This window comes from Coregonus clupeaformis, unplaced genomic scaffold (assembly GCF_020615455.1).
Source record: "Coregonus clupeaformis isolate EN_2021a unplaced genomic scaffold, ASM2061545v1 scaf0180, whole genome shotgun sequence".
In the NCBI taxonomy this organism is placed as follows: domain Eukaryota; kingdom Metazoa; phylum Chordata; class Actinopteri; order Salmoniformes; family Salmonidae; genus Coregonus; species Coregonus clupeaformis.
In genome coordinates this window covers 290,359-318,262 of record NW_025533635.1, presented here as the reverse complement: position 1 = coordinate 318,262, position 27,904 = coordinate 290,359, and the positions used below count along the sequence as shown (strand labels likewise).

General features: G+C 42.3%; 1 protein-coding gene across 5 annotated transcripts; it reads left to right on the top strand.

The window, feature by feature from the left end:
- Positions 1-107: 107 nt before the first annotated feature.
- Positions 108-27,506, top strand: LOC121573306 (protein kinase C and casein kinase II substrate protein 3). 5 transcript variants are annotated; one of them, XM_041885181.2, is made up of 11 exons: positions 108-616; positions 6,041-6,116; positions 16,654-16,754; positions 17,474-17,630; positions 17,895-18,130; positions 19,754-19,909; positions 20,909-21,084; positions 22,004-22,124; positions 23,299-23,432; positions 24,504-24,591; positions 26,208-26,320. In XM_041885181.2, exons 3-11 carry the CDS (start codon positions 16,701-16,703, stop codon positions 26,217-26,219), a joined length of 1,134 nt encoding a protein of 377 aa, XP_041741115.1. In that variant the 5' UTR covers positions 108-616; positions 6,041-6,116; positions 16,654-16,700; the 3' UTR covers positions 26,220-26,320. The 5 variants fall into 5 exon arrangements, with proteins under 5 accessions (XP_041741115.1, XP_041741114.1, XP_041741112.1 ...); XM_041885180.2 differs by having other exon boundaries at positions 24,504-24,600; XM_041885176.2 differs by having other exon boundaries at positions 114-616; positions 24,504-24,664; positions 26,208-27,506.
- The last annotated feature ends 398 nt before the right edge of the window (positions 27,507-27,904 follow it).

The following is a 27,904-nucleotide window of genomic DNA, read 5'->3' as shown; positions in this document are numbered from 1 at the left end:
ATAAATCAATCAAATCTATTAATCCCACAGACAATTATGTTATGTCAAGTAGAGTTGTAGCCTATGTGTTGAGTGATAATTAATGAAAAAGGTTTGATTCACATGGCCTGACCATAAGTATCACCGTGAGCTAGAGACACGTCTCTAGTCAGTAAAGGGTGACCGTCTGTAATTGGATGAATGGATATTGTGGTTCGCCACAGCATCTGATTACACAGCGCTGGAGACCTCTCCAGAACAACCGGGAGGATTGCTTTTGTACCTACCTGCCCGTCGGATAGCACACGTTTTGGGGCTTTTGTTGCACTGTTTTTGACTAAAGTACATTTAACCAATTTACCGCCGATGATATTAGGCCTACCTCGTGAATTTGAAGGGGCAGGAAATCGAATAATTAGAACTTCGTTGCAATGGCAGAGTGCTATCTACGAGGGCCTTCGCTGTCTTCGGGAAAGTTTTTGAGCGAAATTGTTGATTCACTGTCGGGTATGAAGAGAAGACTACTTTTTGCGTCTTTCGCCTATTTGATTTGATCAGGGATTGCTTTGGGAATTTTCGCTCCGGAGTTGGTAGGCTCCTCGAGCGCGGAGTGACGAAGGATTTTAAGCTGCAACAGGTATGTTTGTCGCAAACTAGATGGAAAAGGTAGACAAGTTCTGTTCCATTATGGTCGCCAAATGGTTACAGTTTTGTAACAATTTCACTCGTGTTTGCGTTTGTTCCATTGTTGCGGTGAACAGGAGTTACATTGTGTCGAAAATGACCTAGAAAACAGCCAGGGTAGGCTAAACCTTAGGCATAACTACGACTCCATGAATGTAAGATCAAACATACATGGTGATTTATGTTGATGGGTGACTATCTCTTGGCACATTATTTAATTGTTTGGATTCACGTGATTTAAATACTCTTTAATGTGTATTTGGGGGGGAGTAGACAAGGCCGTTGAACAATCCATTTATCCTTGGGCTACTGTTGGCTGCACTCTTCAACGGACATAATCTATTAGGCTGCTGCTATCCGACAGTAAATTCGATTGGCAAACATTGAAGACTTGAAGGTTTGTGTGAAACTGAGACGAATAAACGTTGTGTAGGCCAACTGAACAAATGCTTTGTCTGTCAATCTTTTTCAATAGATCAACAGTATGGTTATTAGTTGTATTGCTGAGCAGAACAACTGGCAAGATCCAATACATATAGGCTAAGTTACACACAGGATAGATTGGGGAACTTCCCATTGAAGATTCATTTAAATGTTGTAATAAGCCATTGAAGATGCATTTCTTCAATGGGAGGTTCCCCAATCTATCCTACGAGAACAACCACACCCTATTTAAAAGCAAGTGTAATTTCATAGAAATAGATTTTCAGGGCCATTAAGCATGACCACTGATATGCCTGATCCTATCATACTTTGACTAAGTAAATAATATCTTGATTAGTCAGAGTATGGCTAGTCTGATACTTGTGCTAGTTATTGTTTAGCAAAACTGCTTTCTTTATGCAACAGAATTTGATCTTGTGCTGTTCTCATTTATTGCAGTGTAGCCTATGTTTCTCCTGGGACCCCCAAGCCATTCTCCAAGGATTGGTTTGGGAAACACTGGCCTGTACTTGGTACACTATGTTAATGTATTACATTTTACATTTGAGTCATTTAGCAGACGCTCTTATTCAGAGGATTTACAGTTCGTGAGTGCATACGTTTTTCATACTGGCCCCCCGTGGGAATCGAACCCACAACCCTGGCGTTGCAAGCGCCATGCTCTCTACCAACTGAGCTACACGGGGGCATGTATGACACATCACCTTGAGACAATGCCCATGCCTAACTTTAAGGCACACTGCATTAGACCCTGTGTGTCTATAATGTAGCCTATTGTGGTCTCACACTTGCTGCCAAGCTTTCTCATTGCTTAAATAACCCTTCCTGCTGTTATTCTATCTTGAGCCTGTAGAGCTGGCATTGAGAATATCCTGCCCCATGAGAACTGTGATTTAGAAATGAGAGATTCAGGCCGTCTGCAAGTAGCTAAAACAAGGCTGAGTCTGCCTTTCCTTAGGCTTGTTTTGTGTAGGCCAGTACTACCTGTGCTCTGTCCATTGATAGTTGACATTGCTTTTCACTCCTTCCTACATTAGTTTCAAGGATGGTAAGAGAGAATAATCTAAAGTACAGAGATATTCAACTCCAGTCCTTGACGGCCTCACTACTGCTGGTTTTCTTCTTTTTTTCCATTGTTGTTGAAGATGACCTGTATTGATTATTGACACCTCAGAGATTTTAGCACAGTGCAGACAACATTATGCTTTTTTGAAATTCCTTTGTTCTAAGTAGTTATTATTTGACATTGGTTGTGGAACAAACACGTCTTTGTTTCACATTACCAATTCTGGGATTTGAGGCTCACTTGGCCCTCCAGTGTAGGGTACATGGGGCTGAGCTGTGGCCAAACAGTGGATCCTTTTACAGGGGTAAGCGCTTCATGGAAGTTTTGCAGCAGCAAAAAAACCATTGGGCTTGAATTCTGGATGTCTCACTTTAGAATTGAGGTGGCATTTGAGTTATATTCTTGCGTGTGCAACTGCAATCGACCGATCACTAAATATTCTTTACTCTTTTAAACAATTAATCTAAAGTTAAACTTGGAAAAAACTAAGAGCATGAGATTCACCTCAGGAACTGTATACACAACATTCATTTATGTAACTATTCCTGTATCGGTTGATGACAGTGGAGAACACTTTGCACCACTGTCCAATCCACAGGGTTTTCCCAAATCTGTCCTGCGGTCACTAAATTTCGTCAGCCGGTGATTGTCAAGCAAATAACTGTCTGTCTCAAGGTAATTGACTGTTAATTAACAAACACATTTAGCATCTCCTGGCTTCCACACATAGCCTACAAGCCACTGATGCAGACCTTTGGAACATCTGCGTTTTAAAAAGTCTAATGAATCCATGTAATATAGCCTACACCTTCATAATAAATACATTATTTAAGACAGGTCTAAAGAAACATGATATGAAGAAAATGTAGTCTATTTTAGAAGAACAGACTGGCACACTGAGTTGTCCTGATCTGGTTGTGGGTTACACTAGTTCATTTAGCAGACAAGATTTAGTTAGATTTCCGTGGCATTATTCTATAGTATGAAGAATACAATTGAACAAAGCTGAATAAAATAGAAAGGATATGTTCTCCAAACGATTTGAGGGAGTGCGCACATGCGGCCATTCTGTGTTGAGCTGTTAACAAAGAAATAGGTGCTCCTATATGCTTAATTTAGAGTTATTAATGTAACTTTAGTTGTTCTACAAACGTTGGGCTATATGTTTAGATTTTTTATACATTGTAAGGCTGCTTGATGCGGCTAATGATTTGAAAAAAGTCGCTTGAAAGGCTTGAGTTCTGCTTTGTTTTTTTACGCAGGCTGTACACACTTAATCAGTCACTCATTCACAATTTGACAAGCACTTGATAATGCCTCAAATTTCACGGCGGCATCCCCTTTGTGTGGCTGTAATGCACCCCAAAAAAATCCATGCCTTTAGTGGCCAGTGGCCGTTGTGCCCTTGGCCCGGAGTGCTGCATTGTGCCCTTCTCACGGAGTGCTGCGTGCTCCGAAGCACCTCTCACTCACATGGCTCTCCATCATGTGATCGGGTCTTTCTCACAGGCTACAAGTGAAGACAGACACATCGGGGACAACTGCGCCCATCCTTATCCAATTCCGAGGTGCATATTGAAAATATTGGAAGAACTGTCCACATTTTACTTTTCGTCAGCCAACAAGCTGAGGCGTAACGAACAGCAAAAGCACTAGCCTATGTCAATCTACTATCCCCCATAGTACAAAAGTTGACCTATTCTGAGTGAGAAATAAATATTCCAAACACAGTCTGGGACAGTTGTGGGATGCGATAGATCCCTAATTAATACAACCACTAGCATAAACAAAACACTTTTTTATGCAATGTGGCTGACGCAACAGATCAGAACGTTTAGCTTTAAATGTTGATAAACTATTAGGCTATTTCTTCACATTATAAATGTGCACATGGCAGTAGGCTATAAGCACAAATGTTACATTTAGCGCAAATGCAATTATGCATGTAATGCTTTTATTATAAAGGTGCAATTTTATTATGATAAATTATCTTCCCCAAACTTGAAACTCACGCGCTGCTTATGTATGCTAGTTAGGCTCTACACCCCTTGTAAAGCAGATTAATGTGCTTAATTTTAAGAAGTTATTTAGCCACTTTAGTTTTAATACAAACATTATCAAAACATATAGGCCTATGGGCTAGGCTACATGAGGTGTGCGACTATGATTAGAAAAAGTGGCAAAAAACAAGGCATTGTTTCTTGCCTTAAGCTGGGCATCATTCACAAGTGATAATATATAATTCACAAGTGACAGGCTTATATTGTCACCCATCAGACTATTCTTGATTTAATCTTGTATTTACATATACTACATCATATGTGTGAAATTTGTTTTGATTTAGAATGGACCATTATCATGCACCTGTGTCAACCGGGGCAGCGGGACAAAATACATGTAATCTATGCACTTAAATAGTGAATGGAGGACGCTTTTCCTGTGGTTCATTTTCATGCCAGCCAGGTAGGCTATACTCCTGTTGTAAAGCTAAGCAATGTGCTTAATATTAGGAAAGTTGAGAAATAAATATAGTAGGCCTAGCCTATAGAAAGCTGATGGAAACCTCTTTTTAATAGAGGCCATCGCTCTGTTTTCTCACGCAATTGCATAGCCTATAGAAATGTTGCACAACATGAGCTCATGGGCTCTCATAAAGTGTTTGATTTGATTTTTATATTACATTTGCATTGATTTCAGAGTGATTAGAGGGACAATAGAGTGCTGAGTACTAGGCAGTTGGCAAGTTTGGTAGGCTACTAATGACCATCAGCAGCATCAGAGCTTGGAGAAGCCTAATTACCGTGACAAAACGGTCACGTGGAATTTGACTGCCTTCATGACTCATGACCGCTGGTGTGGCGGTAATACGGTCACCGCAACAGCCCTAATCAGCACTCCTCCCTCAAGTCTCCAGAAAACTGTTTTGGGACCGAGAGGCACCTTTTCATTACAACTTTGGCGGAAATACGTTCCTAGCGTGTGAGGACCGTGTTTGCTGGCATCATAAATGCTAGCCAGCTAGCTAATATTTAGAAAAACTATTTTTTTTGTTTAGCATAGCTATGCTAACCCGTTTGCAATCCCTTTAGTGTTGCTTGCTAGCTAGCTGGTTAGTTGGCTACAGTAGTTACTACTGCCATCAGTTGTTGTGTTATTAAAATAATTTCTGTTCCAATCCCTGGTTGAAATTGAGAAAATGTTTGGTGTTCACACATGTATTTGTTTGATTTACAACAGCAAAGGACCAAAACATTTTCACTTCAAAGTTCAAAAAGGCCTGGACTAAATTATTCAAAATCAATTTGGTTGAAAGCAAGTGATTCTCGTTTCTATAGTTTTTCACCTCTGGTAAGTTGCAGGTGCGTACAGGATAAAAAATAGCCATTCAACCGAACAATCTGCTCCATTTTAAAGTGCAAGGGTGCCAATATATTTGACCGCACCTGTAAGTAACCTTGTCTAAGCCCTCCAGCCCAGGGTTGGAAACATAACATTGGGGCTGAAGTTCCAACATTTATTTGGCGTTCAAACGGATTCTTTATCTTATTTGATTCTTAGCAGGTTATTTTAGATGTGCTGTGATCCTGACCTTACGTAGTTGGAGGGTCTCTTCCAAGACCATCACACTGCGTAGTTTTCCAGCACACCCATGACTGGTTTTCTAATGCTTCTGTGTGTGGCATTTCACTCTCTAATTCAGAATCTGACACCTTTTGGAGCCAGGACTTATTATAACCATCTGACTGCCAGCCTCAGTCATGCTCTGACCGTGAGTGGTTCTCCTCCGCTGCTCATGCTGTGCTCCTCTATACTCTATCTCTCCCTGTTATCCTCAGTTACATCTCACACACTGCCTCTCTCTTCCAGTGCCACAGAGAAAGCCAAGTTCCTCGACAGGGACATACTCTTTGACCTCATCCCATCTCATTTCATTTAATCTTGGGTAAGTCCTCTTCGGGTTCCACTCCTATGCAATTTGTGGATAATGCATTTTTATGTTTTAAATCTTTTTTTGCTCTATGTGCTACATTTTGGTCTGACTGAATATTTTTGGATTGGGTATTCTGTCTGACCTTTGGGGTAGACTGTTTCCCCATTTCTGAGGTTTATGATGTCATCTCCCTCGGTTAGTCTTCCTCTATACCATGATTCACACAAGAACGCCTGGCCTCTTAATCCAATAATTAGAATGTGTGAAGTCTTTCTTCGCAAAACAGGTCACTATCGATAGCAATCAATGAGTAATATTCTCTGAGTTCTTACATGCTATAAATGTAAGGCTTCAATAGTATGCAGCACTCTAGTGTTTCCTTTGCTGTGTAAACATCTATTCCATGTTGTAGCAACACAATTGTTTGCTTTGGTTTGTGAAACTGTGGGAGTATCACCTTGATCTTCAGTGCAGGACTGCTCTATATTTAGGAGTTGTACAGTGCATTCGGAAAGTATTCAGCCTTACTCTAAAATGGATTAAATAACAAATGTTCCTCATCAATCTACACACAATACCCCATAATGACAAAGCGAAAACAGGTTTTTAGAAATGTGTAAATGTATTACAAATAAAAAAACAGAATTACCTTATTAGTATACATTAGTGTTCAGACCCTTTGCTATGAGACTTGAAATTGAGCTTCCTTGAGATGTTTCTCAACTTGATTGGAGTCCACCTGTGGGAAATTCATTTGATTGGACATGATTTTGAAAGGCACACACGTTGCTATATAAGACTAAGTCGCTTTGGATAAAAGCGTCTGCTAAATGGCATATTATATTATATAAGGTCCCACTGTTGACAGTGCCTGTCAAAGCAAAAACCAAGCTATGAGGTCGAAGGAATTGTCCATAGAGCTCAGAGACAGGATTGTCGAGGGACAGATCTGGGGAAGAACACCAAAACAATTCTGCAGCATTGAAGGTCCCCAAGAACAGTGGCCTCCATCTTTCTTAAATGGAAGAAGTTTGGAAACACCTAGACTCTTCCTAGAGCTGGCCGCCTGGCCAAACTGAGCAATCGGGGGAGAAGGGCCTTGGTCAGGGAGGTGACCAAGAACCTGATGGTCACTCTGACAGAGCTCCAGTGTTCCTCTGGAGATGGGAGAACCTTCCAGAATGACAACCATCTCTGCAGCACTCCACCAATCAGGCCTTTACGGTGGTGGCCAGAGGGAAGCCACTCCTCAGTAAAAGGCACATGACAGCCCGCTTGGAGTTTGCCAAATGGCACCTGAAGCACTTTAAGACCATGAGAAACAAGATTCTCTGGTATGATGAAACCAAGGTTGAACTCTTTGGCCTGAATGCCAAGCGTCACGTCTGGAGGAAACCTGGCACCATCCCTACGTTGAAGCATGGTGGCAGCATCATGCTGTGGGGATGTTTATCAGCGTCATGGACTGGGAGACTTAGTACATAGATCCTTGATGAAAACCTGCTCCAGAGCACTCAGGACCTCAGACTGGGGGTGAAGGTTCACCTTCCAACAGGGTAACGACCCTAAGCACACAGCCAAGACAACGAAGGAGTGGCTTCGGGACAAGTCTCTGAATGTCCTTGAGTGGCCCAGCCAGAGCCCGGACTTGAACCCGGTCGAACATCTCTGGAGAGACCTGAAAATAGCTGTGCAGTGACACTCCCCATCCAACCTGACAGAGCTTGAGAGGATCTGCAGAGAAGAATGAGAGACACTCCCCAAATACAGGTGTGCCAAGCTTGTAGCGTCATACCCAAGAAGACCCGAGGGCTGTAGTCGCTGCCAAAGGTGATTCAATAAAGTACTGAGTAAAGGGTTTGAATGCTTCAGTTTTTTATTTGGAATAAATTTGCAACAAATCTCTGTTTTTGCTTTGTCATTATGGGGTATTGTGTGTAGATTGATGAGGAGGGAAAAACAATTAAATAAATTTTAGAATAAGGCTGTAACGTAACAAAGTGGAAAAAGTGAAGGGGTCTGAATAATTTACGAATGCACTATGTTGCAGAAATCTAACAAGGAAATTATTTCCAGAGGATTCTATGCTTGCTCAGACTTTGAACTGCGCTTTCAGTTAAATTAATAGCTGCACATGCTGCTTGTATACATTAATCAGATTAATGACTACAAGTTTCCAGTGTGGTTTATGAGCTCTTAGCTTCTCCTTAATATGACCCAATGTTGGAAGAAAACAGGAGCCAATGTTCATTCTCTTACTCTCAGGATGGATAACATACCGAGGAGACATTTTTAGTTCTGTACAAGTACAGTATAACTTAATCTCTCCAGGTAGTGTTTCTATCTCTAGGTTTTGTCATTTATGAATCTAGCTGGAATGTTTGTGTCTTAGCAATGTAAGTAAACCAGTTCCACATGCTACAAGTTGTTCTCAAAGCCACATCTAAGTGTGAGGGGGGCGGAGGGGTGAAAGCTCCCATAATGGGTTCAGAATGTGCTGCCATTTGGTATCCAGTTTCCCTCTATGCTGTTCAGTCCTTGGCCTACTGGCCCACAAATACTTGTTTCCAGCTCTGACTTGAGACGACTAGTGCCCTTTTCCATTAAGGTTTCAGCAATATTCGACCCAAATCCCTCTGACTGCTACACAGGACCTGCTGTCTTCTGTCAGCCATCCCTGTCAGCCATGCCCCTGCTGAGGATTTCATCTCCCAGAGATTTAAACAGACATTCCAGTTCTGCTAAGTGATCTGGATGAACTGAGCATACTGCCTAAACAAAGTCGGTGACCGGTAGAACGTAAACATCCTCTGACACAGGGATGATGTCCAAATGAAGGCCTGCAGCACATGGTCTGTTGCCTCGGAAGTTTGTTGCTCAGCTCACACATGGTGGTTATGTGCTTTCAAGTGTCAGGGGTCTTCCTTAATGCTTGTCATATACTTTGTTTTCCTCAGCATTTAGGAGAACTCTTTATGATCCTCAATATAGAAAGGTTGCTTTCAAGGTTTTTGTTAGACAATATAAATTGAAAAGGAACAGTCAGGCAAGGACCTATTGAATTTAATTAATTCCACCTCTATTTTTGAGTAATGTTTTGTTTTTCAACATTACATTTTTTTTGGGGGGGGGGTCAGGGGGATTTTATAGGGTTAAAAAAATGCTGAAGATTGAGAATGTAATCTCTGAGTAAAGGCTACATGCAAAAATACCAAGATACCAGAGTGTGTGATTCTGCAGCCTGTCATGTTTACTGACTAAATCTTCAGTAGTATGAATTGTGTGTACTCTATAGGTGGCAGCTCTGCTTTCTGCTCTTATCCTTGTGATTTCGATATATCAGTATGGCAAAGCCATCTGTTCGATTCCCCCTCATGTTCCGGTAAAGGACACTAATAACCCTAAATTCCATACATGTATGGCATCTGTAGAAAAACATTTCATATTAGTATCTATAGAATCTGAGCCTTTGGCCCCTCCAGAGACTAAATCTGTATCAGTATGTTGAATCCAATGTGACCTAGATACTCAAGCTGCTGAAATGTCTTACTTATGCCGTCAACTGGTCATTAGATTAGTGGTGGTTGACCCCTCCTTTACCCGCCCTACGATCTGCTTGTTTTCACTCATCGTTCAGGGGTTACATTACTTTACCCCGGGCCTCAATCACTGTTGTCATGCTGTATCCCCAAACCACCTAACTTTTCCACTCTGAGATGGGTCAGAGATATTTACTTTTCAATTAGCAGGCCTTGCTGAAGTGAGCCTCTCATAGAGATTCCTGTTTTGGCGTGTTTGTGGGAAATGCCTCTCCTGCTAGCATACATTCCACTGCTGCCTGACAGCACTGCCCCTCCTCTCCTTGCCAGCAGAAAGTTCAGGGATGTTGAATGTCTAAAAACTGTCTCCCACACAATGAGCCTCTTCTCTGCCTCTTCAACCCAAGCAGTCCATCCATGACGATCTGTTAATACCAGTCCTGTGTGAATGTAAACAAGCAGCTTATCACACTAATAGTTATGTCAAATTAACTCTGTCTGACTGAGGTCTTGCAATACTCACCAAGGGTATTCTAAGAAAATTATGCTTGTAACATTTTCCATTTAACAGTAGCTAGGTTTCCATCCAATTGGAACAAATTTTCATGCGAATATTCTAGAATCCGCATAAAGAAAATATGCGTATTTTACCACCAGTAGTATGTTTCCACCAAATTGACTTGTTGCGGCTTAAAATCAGTGCTTGATAAAGAAGAGCACACAATGTACTTTTTCGCTTACGTTTACATGTACCGGTGGAAAAAATATCAAGTTCAGTGTTTTCCCGTTGCATTTTCAACTCTACGGATAGTTGTCACAACTGTTGCGTTAATTAGCAAATGTGCCTACTCTGGTCTTGGCACCTGCGCTCTAGCCAACAGCTCGCAGATACAGTACAGGTAGGCTGTGCAGGTTGGCTAGTCTACAGATGAGATTATTATGGATAAGAGCAAGAATATTTTTATTTGTCATGCATCGATTATCATGTCACCAGAATAAGACCCTCGATATTTATTAGAAAGCAGCATCAAGCTCATCACCGTGCACTTTCACCACCATGTGAGGTTCATAATAACTTATTTCATCTGTAGCCTAAAACAGCATGATTTCCCAAGTCGTAGTGGGAGGACCACACCATATCATCGCGTGACTCCAAATTGACTCCGATATGATGGTTATTATATCAATATTTGCACATAAATTTGCTATAACAGCCTCCACTCTTCTGGGAAGGCTTTCCACTAGATGTTGGAACATTGCTGCAGGGACTTGCTTCCATTCAGCCACAAGCATTAGTGAGGTTAGATTAGATATTCTCAACTTTACTTCAATTCAATTTGAACAGCCCTATTGAACAGTAACATGGGACACTTTGTAAAAGGCTTGCAATAGTAGGCCCTAACCCTGTAAACGCAATAAATAAGCCTTGTAGGCCGCAGCACAGCTATGATGGGGATTATTAATGGACATTTATCATTAATGACCTGTATACTAATAAGGCCTGGTTCGCAGTTGGCATTCCAATTCAGCCCAAAGGTGTTCGATGGGGTTGAGGTCAGGGCTCTGTGCAGGCCAGTCACGTTCTTCCACACCGATCTTGACAAACCATTTCTGTATGGACCTCGCTTTGTGCACGTGGGCATTGTCATGCTGAAACAGGGAAGGGCCTTCCCCAAACTGTTTCCTCAAATTTGGAAGCACAGAATCGTCTAGAATGTCATTGTATGCTGTAGCATTAAGATTTCCCTTCACTGGAACTAAGAGGCCTAGCCTGAACCATGAAAAACAGCCCCAGACCGTTATTCCTCCTCCACCCAACTTTACAGTTGACACTATGCATTGGGGCAGGTAACGTTCTCCTGACATCTGCCAAACCCTGATTCGTCCGTTGGACTGCCAGATGGGGACGCGTGATTCATCACTCCAGAGAACACGTGTCTACTGCTCCAGTGTCCAATGGCAGCCAGCTTTACACCACTCCAGCCAACGAATGGCACTGCGCATGGTGATCTTAGGCTTGTGTGCAGCTGCTCGGCCATGGAAACCCATTTCATGAAGCTCCAGACGAACAGTTCTGGTGCTGACGTTGCTTCCAGAGGCAGTTTGGAACTCTGTAGTGAGTGTTGCAACCGAGGACCGATGATTTTTATGCGCTTCAGCACTCGGCGGTCCCGTTCTGTGAGCTTGTATGGACTACCATTTTGCGGCTGAGCCATTGTTGCTCCTAGATGGTTCCACTTCACAATAACAGCACTTACAGTTGACCGGGGCAGCTCTAGCAGGGCAGAAATTTGCTGAACTGACTTGTTGGAAAGGTGGCATCCTATGACAATGCCCCGTTAAAAGTCACTGAGCTCTTCAGGAAGGCCATTCGACTGCCAATGTTTTCCTATGGAGATTGCATGGCTGTGTGCTCGATTTTATACACCTGTCAGCAACGGGTGTGGCTGAAATGGCCGACTCCACTAATACCGTATACGTTTGTGTGTGTACATGCATGCACAATATTTACACATTTTTACTATTTTCTACATTTTAAAATAATAGTGAAGATATCAAAACTATGAAAACACATTGAATCATGTAGTAACCATAAAAGTGTTAAACAAAAATATATTTTATATTTGAGATTCTTCAAATAGCCACCCTTTGCCTTGACAGCTTTGCACATTCTTGGCATTCTTTCAACCAGCTTCATGAGGTAGTCACCTGGAATGCATTTCAATTAACAGGTGTGCCTTCTTAAAAGTGAATTTGTGGAATTTCTTTCCTTAATGCGTTTGAGCCAATCAGTTGTGTTGTGACAAGGTGGGGGGTATACAGAACGTAGCCCTATTTGGTAAAAGACCAAGTCCATATTATGGCAAGAACCGCTCAAATAAGCAAAGAGAAACGACAGTCCATCATTACTTTAAGACATGATGATCAGTCAATACGGAACATTTCAAGAACTTTGAACGTTTCTTAAAGTGCAGTCGCAAAAACCATCAAGCGCTATGGTGAAACTGGCTCTCATGAGGACCGCCACAGGAATGGAAGACCCAACGTTACCTCTGCTGCAGAGGTACTTGAAACATTGTATCAACTATTAACTTGGTTCCAGCCTGAAACTTACTATCAAACCTGCAACATTGTTAAAAATATTCTGGGCCCTCAGTTTCCGCCAGTGAGCTCCGGACAGACATACAGCTGTGGGCTATTTACGCAAGGGATAAGAAGTAATCAGGTAGGCCTTTTTATGACGTTTTCCACCAGATCAGAGCATGACACTTTTTTTCACTTTCATGCTGAGTGGTTATCGGAAGGGAGAGAGCTGGAAAGATTTTTCAAATAGGCTACATTGAGGAACTATTGTCATTCATAAAAACAGACTTTGTTTACTTGCTTTTTGAGGCAAAGAAAAAATAACTTTGAGAAGCTCCACAGTGATGGTGAGTTGAGACAATCAGAAATAGTATCAAATCCCCAAATGGGCACATTTATAAGCTTACTCAAGATTGACAGGAGTGCTGCAAACAAAAGACAATTAATAAATTGACAACTCGTTAATGGAATGAAATAAACCAAAACTTGTTTCTCGCAAGTGTAGCCTAGGTTGTGCGCTCTGCAAACAACGTGTCCACTCCGACAATGATAACAGTAAGACTGTAATAATAATATATTGAATGCATTAACAGAAGTTACCCTAACCAAACAAACATTGTAGATGAGAAATGATGGTAATTAACGGTAAATGTACTACTGGTGATACTGGTGTGCCATCCCCGCGGCCTCCGCAATGGATTAGTCCACTCAGACAGGCGTGAATCAGACAGGTGTCTCGTGTGCCATAACAATTTTTAAATATATTTGCAGCTGCTCGACTAAAAAAAATGTTGTTAGGCCAACTGCCTGTCGACTAAATGGGGTCAGCCCTACTTGATAGGGAGCAGCTGGTGTTTTTAGCAGTGCAAAGTCACACCGTATAGCCTTGGTAATGAATGTTCCCCAGAATCCCCAGTCTTCCTCCCAAGTTATTGTGTCTGTCAAAGGAAGCAGTTTGACCTTGGCACAACTAGCTAATACAATCAGGAACCGGACTGGGGGAAGTTGACGTATAGGGAACTGTGAACTCTGTACAGGGTTCATTTTTAGGTGGAAATTCATTTTCACCTAGTTTATTGACGTTTAAAAATGTTTTGGGCATTTCTTTTAATTTAATATTGAATTTATCTTGTCAATTGACCATGCAACAAGTTTTATTTTCAGGCATATGAGTGTACTAGAGCTCAAGGAATGTGGATGTGTCGGGGCTTCGCTCTTGAAAAACATATTAGATATCAGCTACAGTGAGGGGAAAAAAGTATTTGATCCACTGCTGATTTTGTATGTTTGCCCACTGATAAAGAAATTATCAGTCTATAATTTTAATGGTAGGTCTATTTGAACAGTGAGAGACAGAATAACAACAACACAATCCAGAAAAACGCATGTAAAAAATGTTATAAATTGATTTGCATTTTAATGAGGGAAATAAGTATTTGACCCCCTCTCAATCAGAAAGATTTCTGGCTCCCAGGTGTCTTTTATACAGGTAACAAACTGAGATTAGGAGCACTCCCTTTAAGAGTGTGCTCCTAATCTCAGCTCGTTACCTGTATAAAAGACACTTGTCCACAGAAGCAATCAATCAATCAGATTCCAAACTCTCCACCATGGCCAAGACCAAAGAGCTCTCCAAGGATGTCAGGGACAAGATTGTAGACCTACACAAGGCTGGAATGGGCTACAAGACCATCGCCATGCAGCTTGGTGAGAAGGTGACAACAGTTGGTGCGATTATTCGCAAATGGAAGAAACACAAAATAACTGTCAATCTCCCTCGGCCTGGGGCTCCATGCAAGATCTCACCTTGTGGAGTTGCAATGATCATGAGAACGGTGAGGAATCAGCCCAGAACTACACAGGAGGATCTTGTCAATGATCTCAAGGCAGCTGGGACCATAGTCACCAAGAAAACAATTGGTAACACACTACGCCGTGAAGGACTGAAATCCTGCAGCGCCCGCAAGGTCCCCCTGCTCAAGAAAGCACATATACAGGCCCGTCTGAAGTTTGCCAATGAACATCTGAATGATCCAGAGGAGAACTTGTTGAAAGTGTTGTGGTCAGATGAGACCAAAATGGAGCTCTTTGGCATCAACTCAACTCGCCGTGTTTGGAGGAGGAGGAATGCTGCCTATGACCCCAAGAACACCATCCCCACCGTCAAACATGGAGGTGAAACATTATGCTTTGGGAGTGTTTTTCTGCTAAGGGGACAGGACAACATCACCGCATCAAAGGGACGATGGATGGGGCCATGTACCGTCAAATCTTGGGTGAGAACCTCCTTCCCTCAGCCAGGGCATTGAAAATGGGTCGTGGATGGGTATTCCAGCATAACAATGACCCAAAACACACGGCCAAGGCAACAAACGAGTGGCTCAAGAAGAAGCACATTAAGGTCCTGGAGTGGCCTAGCCAGTCTCCAGACCTTAATCCCATAGAAAATCTGTGGAGGGAGCTGAAGGTTCGAGTTGCCAAACGTCAGCCTCGAAACCTTAATGACTTGGAGAAGTTCTGCAAAGAGGAGTGGGACAAAATCCCTCCTGAGATGTGTGCAAACCTGGTGGCCAACTACAAGAAACGTCTGACCTCTGTGATTGCCAACAAGGGTTTTGCCACCAAGTACTAAGTCATGTTTCGCAGAGGGGTCATACTTATTTCCCTCATTAAAATGCAAATCAATTTATAACATTTTTGACATGCATTTTTCGGGATTTTTGTTGTTGTTATTCTGTCTCTCACTGTTCAAATAAACCTACCATTAAAATTATAGACGGATAATTTCTTTGTCTGTGGGAAAACATACAAATTCAGCAGGGGATCAAATACTTTTTTCCCTCACTGTATTTGGTTGGCATTCGATGAAGACTTGCTATTAATATAACTGAATGTAAGTGTTGTGGTGGGTGGACATGGATGACAGGGCATCATTATCTTAAAATAATGTTTTTGGTTAGTTTTTTACCCCCTTTTTCCCCCAATTTCGTGATATCCAATTGGTAGTTAGTTTTCTCCCACCGCTGCAACTCCCGTACGGACTCGGGAGAGGCGACGGTTTGAGAGCTATGCGTCCTCCGAAAAAGAACCCTGCCGAGCCGCACTGCTTCTTGACACACTGCTCGCTTAACCCAGAAGCCAGCCGCACCAATGTGTTGGAGGAAACACGATACAACTGGCGACCGTGTCAGCGTGAATGCGCCCGGCCCGCCACAGGAGTTGCTAGAGTGTAATGGGACAAGGACATCCCCACTGGCCAAACCCTCCCCTAATAATTGGCTGGGCCAATTGTGCGCCGCCTCATGGGTCTCCCAGTCGCGGCCGGCTGCGACACAGCCCGGGATCGAACCCGGGTCTGTAGTGACGCCTTAGACCGCTGCGCCACTCGGGAGGCAGGGCAACGTTATCTTAAGAGCCCAAGTCATTCACCCCAGCCCCACCCAGCCTTGCTAAAACTAGTCTGTCTCTGCCTCGGCTCAAGAGACGGACACTCCTCTCACCCTAAGGGATTTCTGGATTACATCTTCAGGGTTAGCTCTACGAGGAGAAGCTATGGTGCCTTTTCTACAGATTAAGGATGTGGCGTAAAGCCAGGTGACTGGATACGTCATGTGTAGTGCCATGGATCACTTGGTCAGAAAATACATATGTTTGCAGGGTGAAGGAGAAGGGGGAAATAAAAAAATTCTCTAGTTTTATTTTTCTGCTGAGCCTCTGCTCTGGAATAAAATGTATGGACACTTGCCAAGTATGGCAGCAATTTACTTGTCCGTTGTGATGACATGCTTGTTGCTGCTGTTTGCTTTTGGCTATTTTCCTGCATTTTCTCTTGAATTTGACTCCCAGAAGGTTGAGTGGGTTGCACCTAACTATATCCAGCTCCGTAGTCCATTGACAGTCAGTCTTATATGTTGTTCTCTCCTCAGTTTAACAGATAGCCGCCATCATTCCGTGCTGTAAAGGTGACCCCGAAATGTCTTCCAATGGAGACCTGCGAGACGTCGGGAGCTGCGAAAGCTTCTGGGAGGTAAGCTCAACAACTACACCCCTACACCCACAGGTCTGCCAATCCTGTGGAGCTGACCAATCTGGTGTGGAAGTAGGACTACCACAGGACTGCCCTCTCAGGCAGCCCTCCCATTTTTTGCATGGAAGGCTCTTTTCAGGAGAATCACTACAGGGCAACACACATAATGAGTCCCTGCTGATTATACATTTCCATGCCCTGGCTATAAGAGGTTCCTCATCCCATTGGCTCCTCTTCTCCTCCACCTCATCAGGCCTGCCCCATCAATTTATCACTTGCTCTGAGGAAAACTAGCAGCAGTAGTCATCTGCTCTGTGCATTAAAGGGTTCAGTGTTTGGTTATGTGATGTAATATGTCTCTCTCCCTGGCCTGTGGCATTCTCATTTAACTAGCAAACTAATCTGTCTGACTTGTGTGTGCTATGTTGAATGGCTTCATAGATATGTACTACATATCCTCTGCAGCAGTCAACGAAATAAGCTGAGGCATGGACATCTGTTTAAGTCTGACATTTACTGCAAGCTAAGGCCACTCCGGATGATTGTCCAGATGTTCATGTGCTCTCTTTTCAGAGGTCAACTGTGGATTGTCAAATTTTCCCAGTCTTCTCTCTGTAACTGGTACATTTCCCAGATCATAAGTCAACGCCCATATTTCCATAACGTTTTCCCTATGTAGCAGATCTTTCTTACACAAGTATATGTCCATCTTTACTTAGCCGGGGCACTACAAGAGGACGGTGAAGCGTATTGACGATGGACACAAGCTGTGCAATGAGCTAGTCAGCTGCTTCGCGGAGCGGGCCAAGATTGAGAAGGGCTATTCCCAGCAGCTGAGTGACTGGGCCAAGAAGTGGAGGGGTGTGGTGGAGAAAGGTGAGTTGGCCTGGTAGTGGAGGGACTCATTCACCATGGCCACCCCCAAAATAGAGCCTGTAGTGAAGCTCATATACTGCCTCAACCCTATCTCATTCTCACCCTGTCAGTGACTAGTACATAACACGGATATGACACCCATTCCCAAAGATATAGGTCATCATTTACTGGTTGGATAATGACTTCACTCTCATTGAATGACTTGGAGCCTAGTGTTATTGGAGTGAAATGTGTCCCTTAACCCTGTGACTTCTCCACCTGAAGGGCCTCAGTATGGCACCCTGGAGAAGGCGTGGCATGCCTTCATGAATGCCGCTGATAGGCTGAGTGAGATCCACATGGAGCTGAAGGAGCACCTGGCTGTGGAGGACAGCGAGAAGGTCCGTAATTGGCAGAAAGATGCCTTCCACAAGCAGATGATCGGAGGGTTCCGGGAGACAAAGGATGCAGACGAAGGATTCCGCAAGGCACAGAAACCCTGGGTCAGGAAACTGAAAGACGTGAGTGTTGCTCTTCTAGCCAGTTTAATGTTCAGACATAATCAACCCTGAATGACCAATAATAGATTAGTGTACATTGTGTTAGTATTGTTTGATTTGGTATTTAATTAGGATCCCAATTAGCTGTTGCGAAAGCAGAAGCTACTCTTCCTGGGGTCCACACCAAACACGAAACATTATATAATACAGAACATTAATGTCGCTCGTCCCGTGTGTCTCAGTTGGTAGAACATGGATCTTGCAACGCCAGAGTTGTGAGTTCGATTCCCACGGGAGACCAGTATGAAAAAGTATGAAATATATGCACTCACTACTGTAAGTCGCTCTGGATAAGAGCATCTGCTAAATGATTGAAAGTGTAAAAAATTAAATTATTGATAGACAAGAACAGCTCAAGGACAGAACTACATACATTTTTAAATGGCACACAGCCTACATACACTATATATACAAAAGTATGTTGACACCCTTTCAAGTTAGTAGATTTGGCTTTTTCGGCCACACCCAGGTGTATAAAATTGAGCACACAGCCATGCAATCTCCATAGACAAACATTGACAGTAGAATGGCCTTACTGAAGAGCTCAGTGACTTTCAACGTGGCACCATCATAGGATGCCACCGTTCCAACAACCTTCCAACTGACAAATCTGGGTTTGGCGGATGCCAGGAGAACGCTACCTGCCCCAATGCATAGTGCCAACTGTAAAGTTTGGTGGATGAGGAATAATGGTCTGGGGCTGTTTTTCATGGTTTGGCTTAGGTTCCAGTGAAGGGAAATCTTAACGCTACAGCATACAGTGACGTTCTAGACGATTCTGTGCTTTCAACTTTGTGGCAACAATTTGGGGAAGGCCCTTTCCTGTTTCAGCATGACAATGCCCCCTTGCACAAAGCGAGGTCCATACAGAAAGGGTTTGTCGAGATCGCTGTGGAAGAACTTGACTGTCCTGCACAGAGCCCTGACCTCAACCCCATTGAACACCTTTGGGCTGAATTGGAACGCCGACTGCGAGCCAGGCCTAATCGCCCAACATCAGTCCCCGACCTAATCCTCTTGTGGCTGAATGGAAGCAGAGCTGTGTGTCAGTTGACTATGCAAACAATTTGGAATTTTCAACACATTGTTTTTTATAAAAAGTCAGTCTCTCCTCAATTCTTAGCCAAGAGACTGGCATGCATAGCATTTATATTATCCCTCTGATTACAATGAAGACCAAGACGTGCCGCTCTGTTCTGGGCCAGCTGCAGCTTAACTATGTCTTTCTTTGCAGCACTTGACCACGACTGGACAATAATCAAGATAAGACAAAACTAGAGCCTGTAGGACTTGCTTTTTGGAGTGTGGTGTCAAAAAAGCAAAGCTTATTATTATTATTATTATTATTAGTATGGACAGACCTCTCCCCATCTTTACAACCATTGAATCTATATGTTTTGACAATGACAGTTTACAATCTAAGCTAACACCAAGTAATTTGGTCTCCTCAACTTGTTCAACAGCCACACCATTAATTACCAGATTCAGCTGAGGTCTAGAGCTTAGGGAATGATTTGTACCAAATTCAATGAAGATATGTGTGGTTGGTGGTGATTAGTAAATAGAGCAATTCCTCTGTCCAAGGTGGAGTCATCTAAGAAGAGTTACCACCAGGCCCGTAAAGAGGAGAAGACTGCTTTGACTCGCGAGACCCATGCCAAGGCTGACCCCACCAAGTCACAGGAAGAGGTCCGCAAATTTACAGACCGTGTGGAGAAATGCAACCAGGAAGCAGAGAAGGTACTGAAACTCCACCGATCATATGTGAACAATAAGTGTTCAGCTAGGTAGTCATCAGGTTACATTACATTTATTTTAGTCAAGAGGCTTGTGAGGTCATTCAGGTTTTTTGTTACACGCTGTACTTTAGCTGGAATCCTGAGCCTTTTGAACCTACTGTTAACCCATGAACACAAGTAACAAGCCAACCTCTTGCGCATTCATTATGTTATTTGTACCGGCCTTATAGGGTCAGCTAATGGGACAGTCCAGTCTAAATAGCGGATGTGTCGGTGGAATTGGTTCAGTGCAGTTACAAAGCTTTGTTTTAGTTGGTGTGCTGTCTAGAGGCAGCATGTAGTCAAGTGTGAAATTGTGGGTGGGGAAGCACATACTGACGTGCCTTTTTTAAAAACATGACTGTTTGGCGTGATGAGACTTGTCAGGTGGCAGCCTTGCAGCGACAAGTAGAACGACTGGGAGCTGTTGTTTTTGACTGGCTGGATCTGTGGAGGCTTTTATTGTTAGTCTCTCCCACCATGTCTAAACTATAATGTGCTGTAGGAAGTGCACAGTAAGGTTCCATTGATGAAGTTGAGTTAGTAATCAAAGCTTTCCTAGTTTAAAATGTAGGGATAGTTTGTAATTTATACAGTAAATCCTTAACTGGATTTATGTCTGTTTACTTGCCCACAGCAAATCTCTTGAGTCTACACCCTGTTAACGGCTCTCTGTCTGCTCAGGGAAGGCAGGCTCTTTCTCTTAGATTACCAACATGCCAAACAACATTAGCTACTTCAAAGCCAAGTGCTTCCTGGCATCTGACAGGAAGTTTTTTTTTTTTTATGTATAAATATTTAAAATGGTATAACAGGACAAAATATAATGTATACAACATTCAGACGAAGTTTGGCCAATGCGTTTTTACCGTTTACTCCCATTGTTTTGCACGTAAAGATGGTGATTCTGTGTCTGAAGCCAAATGTATATTTAGTTGCTGTGTGTCTGATTTAACTCCAGGCAAAGGAGCGCTATGAGAAGGCTTTGGAGGAGCTGAACCGCTGTAACCCACGCTACATGGAGGACATGGAGCAGGTGTTTGAGATAACCCAGGAGGCTGAGAAGAACAGGCTGTGCTTCTTCAAGGAGGTCCTGCAGGACATCCACAAACACTTGGACCTCTCCAGCAAGGATGGGTATGACAATCACATTCTGCTGACTAGTACATCTACCCTTGTACTCAACTGTGCAATATCTTGAGTGAAGTGAGGTAATCTTATTTTTTTTCTGGACACATCTATTTATGGTTAATGGTTAACAACGTATCTTGGTTCATAGATGTTTTTTAAAAATACATATATTTTCCTCTTATCTTGAATTGGGCGCTGGACATTCTTTGCCACTTACAGGTATGATGTTGAGACATTAGTCATGTTTTACAGTTGCATAGATTGCACAAGATTGAACAGTAGACTTTGAGCGTGCGCATCTAATAGTGCATTCTATTTCGTAGAATTAGCCTACATTTCTGTTCAACAGTATGTGTACACAAGGAGTGAATGTTCAACTGCTGGTGTTGTCCATTAACTAACAGTCTTTCATATCAGGTCCTTACTCTATTTAGAAAAGGGCCAGGTGACCATGGAACTGTTGATGGTTGGTCTGACCTTCCGGCTAAACAAATATTCGGTGGAATGTACCCACGTTCTTATAGCTTGGTATTGCCAGAGAATGAGATAAACCTAGCAAAGTAAAGTACAGTAAGGGTGGACTTATGTGTTTGACTGGATAAAGTCCACCAATCCCACAACAAACACCCTCAGTCACACATTCCAATAAAAATGTTGAGGTGATTTCAGTTTTATTTATGGACCTCTGCATATCCCCCCCATTTTCTAAAATGGGACAAAGTATTTTTGTATGTTCCTAATGGTTTTTGAAGCGTGTGCTCTCATTTTGCCACACACCCCTGTTATCCTGTGTATTCGTACCCAAGATGGTCACATTACATAATTATCCTTTGCATCCACACACGTGTTGAACTATCTTGCTCATTGACCACAGTATTGTGTTAGAATGTGACTCCAGTGATTAACAGAGGAAGTTGTCCCTTAGATTCAAGATCTTGTACCGTGACCTGGGCCAGACCATCACTGCAGCCAATGACAGCGAAGACCTAAGGTGGTGGAGAAATACCCATGGGCCTGGCATGAGCATGAACTGGCCGCAGTTTGAGGTAAAGGACATTGTCTGTCTGTAACCTTTTTATTTATTTTATGTAAACAATTGTCTATTGACTTTGAGGGCACATGAGTTACAATACAAATTGCATAACGTAAGCTTATAACAAATATGTTGCCTGCGTTTACTGATTTATCAAATAGTATATATAAATCCAAAACATTAATTTTACATAATTATTTGGTAAAGAAACATTGTCAAAGGTGTTCATATAAATAAGAGGTCTTCCCCATATAGACATATTGAGCTCTTGCTTGAACTGTTGGTCAATTCAGAAAGGGGATGACGTTGAATGGGCCCTTGTGTGACATGTGGACCTGAGTGGGTTCTGGAATGCTGGAGTGCTTTCTCAGAGCTAAAGCCTGCTCTGACCACCCTACACACAGCCCAAGGTTCCTGAGCCAGGCCATTTAAAACTGCTCCTCAGTCACCACCTTTACTCTACTGCACATGCAGGATGCTGCAAAATGCTGTTTTTCTATTTTGTGGGAAATTACAACTACTGGGAACAAAAAATCCTCTACTTCATAATGATCAATTTAAAGCTGGCGATAGCTGGCACACAGGAGCATGTTGATCTGGAAACCGGTATTGGTTTACAGTTCCAGGCAAAGCCACTGTGAAGCTTGTGGAGAGTGAGAATGAGGCAGCTCTCCTCTGTCTCCTTAGGAATCTTTTGGCATTCCCACTGGTTTCCCCGGACACAGGGGCCCTTTGTCCTGGCTGGGGAGCAGCACAGCTCTTTGTAGTGGCTTCAAAAGCACTCTGATTATTTAGTATCCTCCCAAAGATGATGCCTCAACATGTGACTGGCGAAACTGTATCCTCAGTTAACTGACAAACAGTGTTAACAGATTTCTTTCCTCTCCACTTTTCATCAGATGGTGATTTGGTTTAGATTACAGGTCTGTGAGGTGGCTGTTCTTTTGTGGTGTTTGGGTGTGGGTTTGATCGACTGCATTGATAAAGAACACAATAGGCCAGATGAATACAATAGATATTTCAGTCAGTAGTGTGAGAGATGTTCAAAATAAACTATACTGTTTCGAAGAAGCCACTGTATGTGTGAAAGAAAATGTGATGTTACCAGCTGGTGATAGTTAGAAAAAATATAAAATAGTTCCATGCTTTTTAAAGTGTATTTTATAAACATTTGTCTGTTTGTCCAGGAGTGGTCCCCTGAGTCAAACCGCTCCATCTCCAACCAGAAGGCGAGGAACAGCCGTGCCGAGGACGTGGTCACCCTGACCAACATTGTCCCTTCAAGCGAGGAGGCACCCCAGACCCCTCAGGAGACCACCAGGTAACTGTGCTCTCTGTGACCTGCACATGACCTATCCGCCCTGCTCTCCCTGCACTATCACAGTAGCTTCTGTACCAAATGGGTTGTCCAAATGTAGAGCTAGAGATTACTCTTTGACCGACTGCACCACTATTCATGAATTGTCTTCTCCGCTTTAGGACAGGTATGTCATTCTTCTTCTATAATACAATAGTTGCCTTGTGCATGGAGCAGGAAAGACTGGGAATAATAGTTGTTTAGTACAGTATCTTGTTATTGTGACTCACTATTCCCACGGGACAGTGGATGTTTATGAGGAGTACTTATTTTTATTTTTTTGTAATAGAAATTGATGACATTGGTACTTGAGGCCGAGTTTTTTTCAAAAACATGACAAACGAAAGGATGACGTAGTTATTATTGTTAACTCTCTGTTGGTTTGCTCCAAAGCTGGTTTGCTCCAAATACATACATCTCTGAGGTGTTTACACTACAATTATTCCAGCTTTTGAAAAACTCTGTTTGGCTTCTGCTACTGTATTTGTCTTGTGTTTCTTAGTAACCGTGGTCCCCCAAGGAGTTTAACTTCCTGTATCCACAGAGAGCTGCAGCCTCTAATTAGTGTTTGTACCAGTGTTGAGTCAGAGGCCTTGTGTCTGTGTGTCTTTGTCTGTTTGTTTTCATGCGTTGAATTTAACCTCCATATTCAGTTAACATACATACACCAGTCACAGTAGATGTTCATACAGTGTCGCTCTATCTTGGTGTGTGAGCACTGAGATCAAATGAAGGTATGTTGATTTATTGTGTCACCTTTCATAGAACTTGTTGGGGGAAAGATCTGTGGTCGCTACCACCCTCTGTTGGTTAAAAGTTATCGCTACAGTGACATAATGAGAATACATGGCCCACTTTATAAGACATTTTGCTAGATTTCTGGTTTCAGCCTCCATGTGTAGTTTGGAAGAGAATAATTCATGTTCATTGTTTTCTTCATACCATCCTTGTATGACTACTCAGAAAGTACTAGATTTATTTTGCTTTTTTGCCAAGGGATACTAACCCTCTGCCCTTTTCCTTTCCTGTCAACAGAGGGGTCAAAGACTACTCATCAGACTGGTCTGACGAAGACATCCCCAAAAAGGTCATCGCTGCTAATGGGGTGGAGGACGAAGAGAAGGTAGAAGGGGTACGAGTTAGAGCATTGTATGATTACAATGGGCAGGAGGCGGATGAGCTGAGCTTTAAAGCAGGTATTAATCCCTACTAATGCTTATTAATGTCACTGGACATCAACACACAGACACACACACACGGACCAATGCATGCATGGCAGCCACAACTCACCTTGGTCTGAATGCACACTTTGTTTTGCTAAACTAGTGGCATGGATATTAATTCACCATTTGTTAATTTGGTCTATAAAGGTGTTTCAAATGTAAGGACAAACAGTGGGTGAATTAATACAAGTGTGATTTACACAACATGAGCTTCAGATTTGAAGACACTGTGCAGCAATATCATTTGTATCCTACCACATACATGATTTTAGTTATGGAAAGGATATGTGTTGTATATAATCAACCTTGGTTCCCTTTGGTCTGATTTATTTCCAAATATATCCTTGATATAATTATTTCAAAGGATATCCTGTTTGAAAACATTATTGTATTTACAGCTTTGGTTGAAGTTACTCATCCTAATTCTAGATGTTTAACATTCAAAGTAGCTACGTAAATAATAAGAATGCAATAAATGGTGTCAAACAAAATTATTATCAAATGATAATCAATTTTAAACTCCTACAACTCCTCAACAATGCAGGTAAGTGTTGCAATTGATAGTCATGACGATTGTTTTGAGATATGTATGAATTACCTTGAACTGAACCAGACTCGTCATTTGTCAAGAGACTTCACAAAATGCAGTTCTTTATCCTAGATGATTCCTGCCAGCTAAAAGGCACAGGGTAACATTGTCCATTATTTAGTTTAGCAGTTAATTCACATGATCACGAGGACCCTAGAGGACCCCCTTGTTACGCTAGTGAAAATAAAGCTGCCGGTAAGGCAGTGTCATGCCCCTCTAATTGGTGGGGCACACTCTAGTCTCCCTCCCAGTGGAGCTTAACCAGTCTAAGCCCCCATTAGAGCCCAGTCTAACTGGGAGCCAATGTCCTTGTCTGGGCTATCTCCTAGATTAGTAGATATCTTCACAGAGGGGGGTCGTGCACCCTTGGATTTGGAGAGGATACTGGATAATATGAGTTGACGTGCCCATGTAGCGAGATCTTAGTAGACCTTAGTTTAACTCTGATCTGCACCATGGCCTTGCTTTTGGTCGACTTTGGTTCCAGTCTTGAGGGATCACAAAAGGCCAACTGATTTGAGACAGGGCAGGGGTTAATGATCCTTTTGGAGAAGGAATAAGCCCTCACACTTGTCTTCTGTGATGAGCTTTTGCTTTCTAGAAGAGCACCTCAGACTAAACTAAGAAGTGATATAGATAGATGTCAACATTTTAAAGTCATTTCAACCATTTGGATAAGGTGAGAACATGTACACAGGTAATTATGCTGCCACCTTGTGGTGGTCCCTGTAACAAAATTGAGATTCAGAAGTCCATTACATGAATATGGATGAATTATGGTGCATGTAATTGCACTGAGAAGATAATCTTTCACACTCCCAGCAGGTAGTGTCGGTGGAATATTCCAGATATACATGGGACTGGAAGAAACAGTGCAAGTTATTATTAAGCATGCTCCCCTGTGCCTTCTGCTCTCTCATCACTCAGGTGAAGAGCTAATGAAGATGGGTGAGGAGGACGAGCAGGGCTGGTGCAAAGGGCAGCTGGGCAACGGAGAGGTGGGCCTTTACCCTGCTAACTACGTCCAGGTCGTTACGTCCTGATGACCCGCCCCCTTCCTGGGGAATAACGCTGCCAATGGTACTACAGAGTACAGACATCATGAGAATTACTGACAGACAACTGACAGCCATGCCAGTGCAGACAGTCCCCCAGAAGACTGGATGTGCTTGGTGTTTTTTGTTGAGACAGCTGTTGCTCTTAATTTCAAGAATAATGAAACAAGAATACAGTCCAAATTAAAACGGGTGTTTCCTTAACAAACTACTAGAGGATTCATAACAAGAATGGAGGTCATCATCCCATGGACTTTATCCTCGGTCTTTGTGAGAGACATAACCAGTACAGTGCCTTTTGAAAAGGATACCAGGGAAGGATGTTCGCACAGCTCTCCTCTGCCATGTGACTGGCAGCACTCCGCAGTGGATTAGGCTGGGTGACAGTATGAGCGACCCCTGGAGGACAGGATAGTACATAGCAAGTTAACTGATCACGAGAGGATGCCTCTGCAAGAATGCAGAAATGATCTCACTCTTCAGTTGTGCATCAACTTTTGACATTTCAGTAGCTTTCACTCAAAGCACAATTCACTTCAAGTATTTATTAAGATGAAATGGTATGCACAGTTTTTCACCTGTTACTTGCAGTTTCTTTACAATATGTTGTGTACTTCACATGTTCTTCATTTTCCCTAATATGTTTAGTATGTAAAAGTACGTAGATACACTTAATATTGCTAAGGGTATGTTTGGGATAGTTAGTAGATTAAGGTTACAGTGCATTCAAACCCACGTTGGTTCGCTGTGCTTGCTTAGATATATATTTTTCAGTACGATAGCCATACTTATGTGAGATGAGGGATATGAGAGTAATTCCATATCACCTATTTCGCAACCATTTTTTTTGTATTAGAATTTCTACCTGCAGTCAGACTTTTATTTGCATTTTAATTTATTTTTCTTGTTGAAATCATTTTAATTATAATTTTTTGCATTTAAACTAAAGCAACTAAACCAGGGAGAGTAAGACTTGTATAAGTTAGTTGATTTAAACCTTTGGGAAGAAGTGAGATGCAGGTGTGTACAGCTATGAGACTGGTTTGAGGGCAATGGAAACATGTCTGTCTCCACAGCTCTGCACTCACTGTGAACATGGTTTTACATGAAACTACTGTAACAAGCTAATCTATGTACAATTCAGAAATAAAACATTTGAATCAAATCCCAATCCACCAGCTGAATTATTTTTACTTTTTGTCCTATGAGGATAATCAAATAGTATTGTTGAATGGATTCTTATGCTTGGAAATGAATTGAGTGAACCACACAACCATCTATGTCTGGAAATTAATATAAAACGTGTGTAATGAAATAAATATCACACATATTCTCATTACACATCTTACTGAAGGATACTTTTTTAAGACCTATGTCTAGACATGCATTGGTGAACCATGCCCTGTGAGAGACAGAATGGTGATTTACTGTAAACCAGTGAACAAACAAGCCATACAATTACTCTAGTGTTTATCTGTCAAATGGGCATAAAAATATTGGAACTTCCTGGATATTAGTCTGCCCATTTCTAGTAGGTAGTAAATCTAAATTGGCAGTGATAACATGACC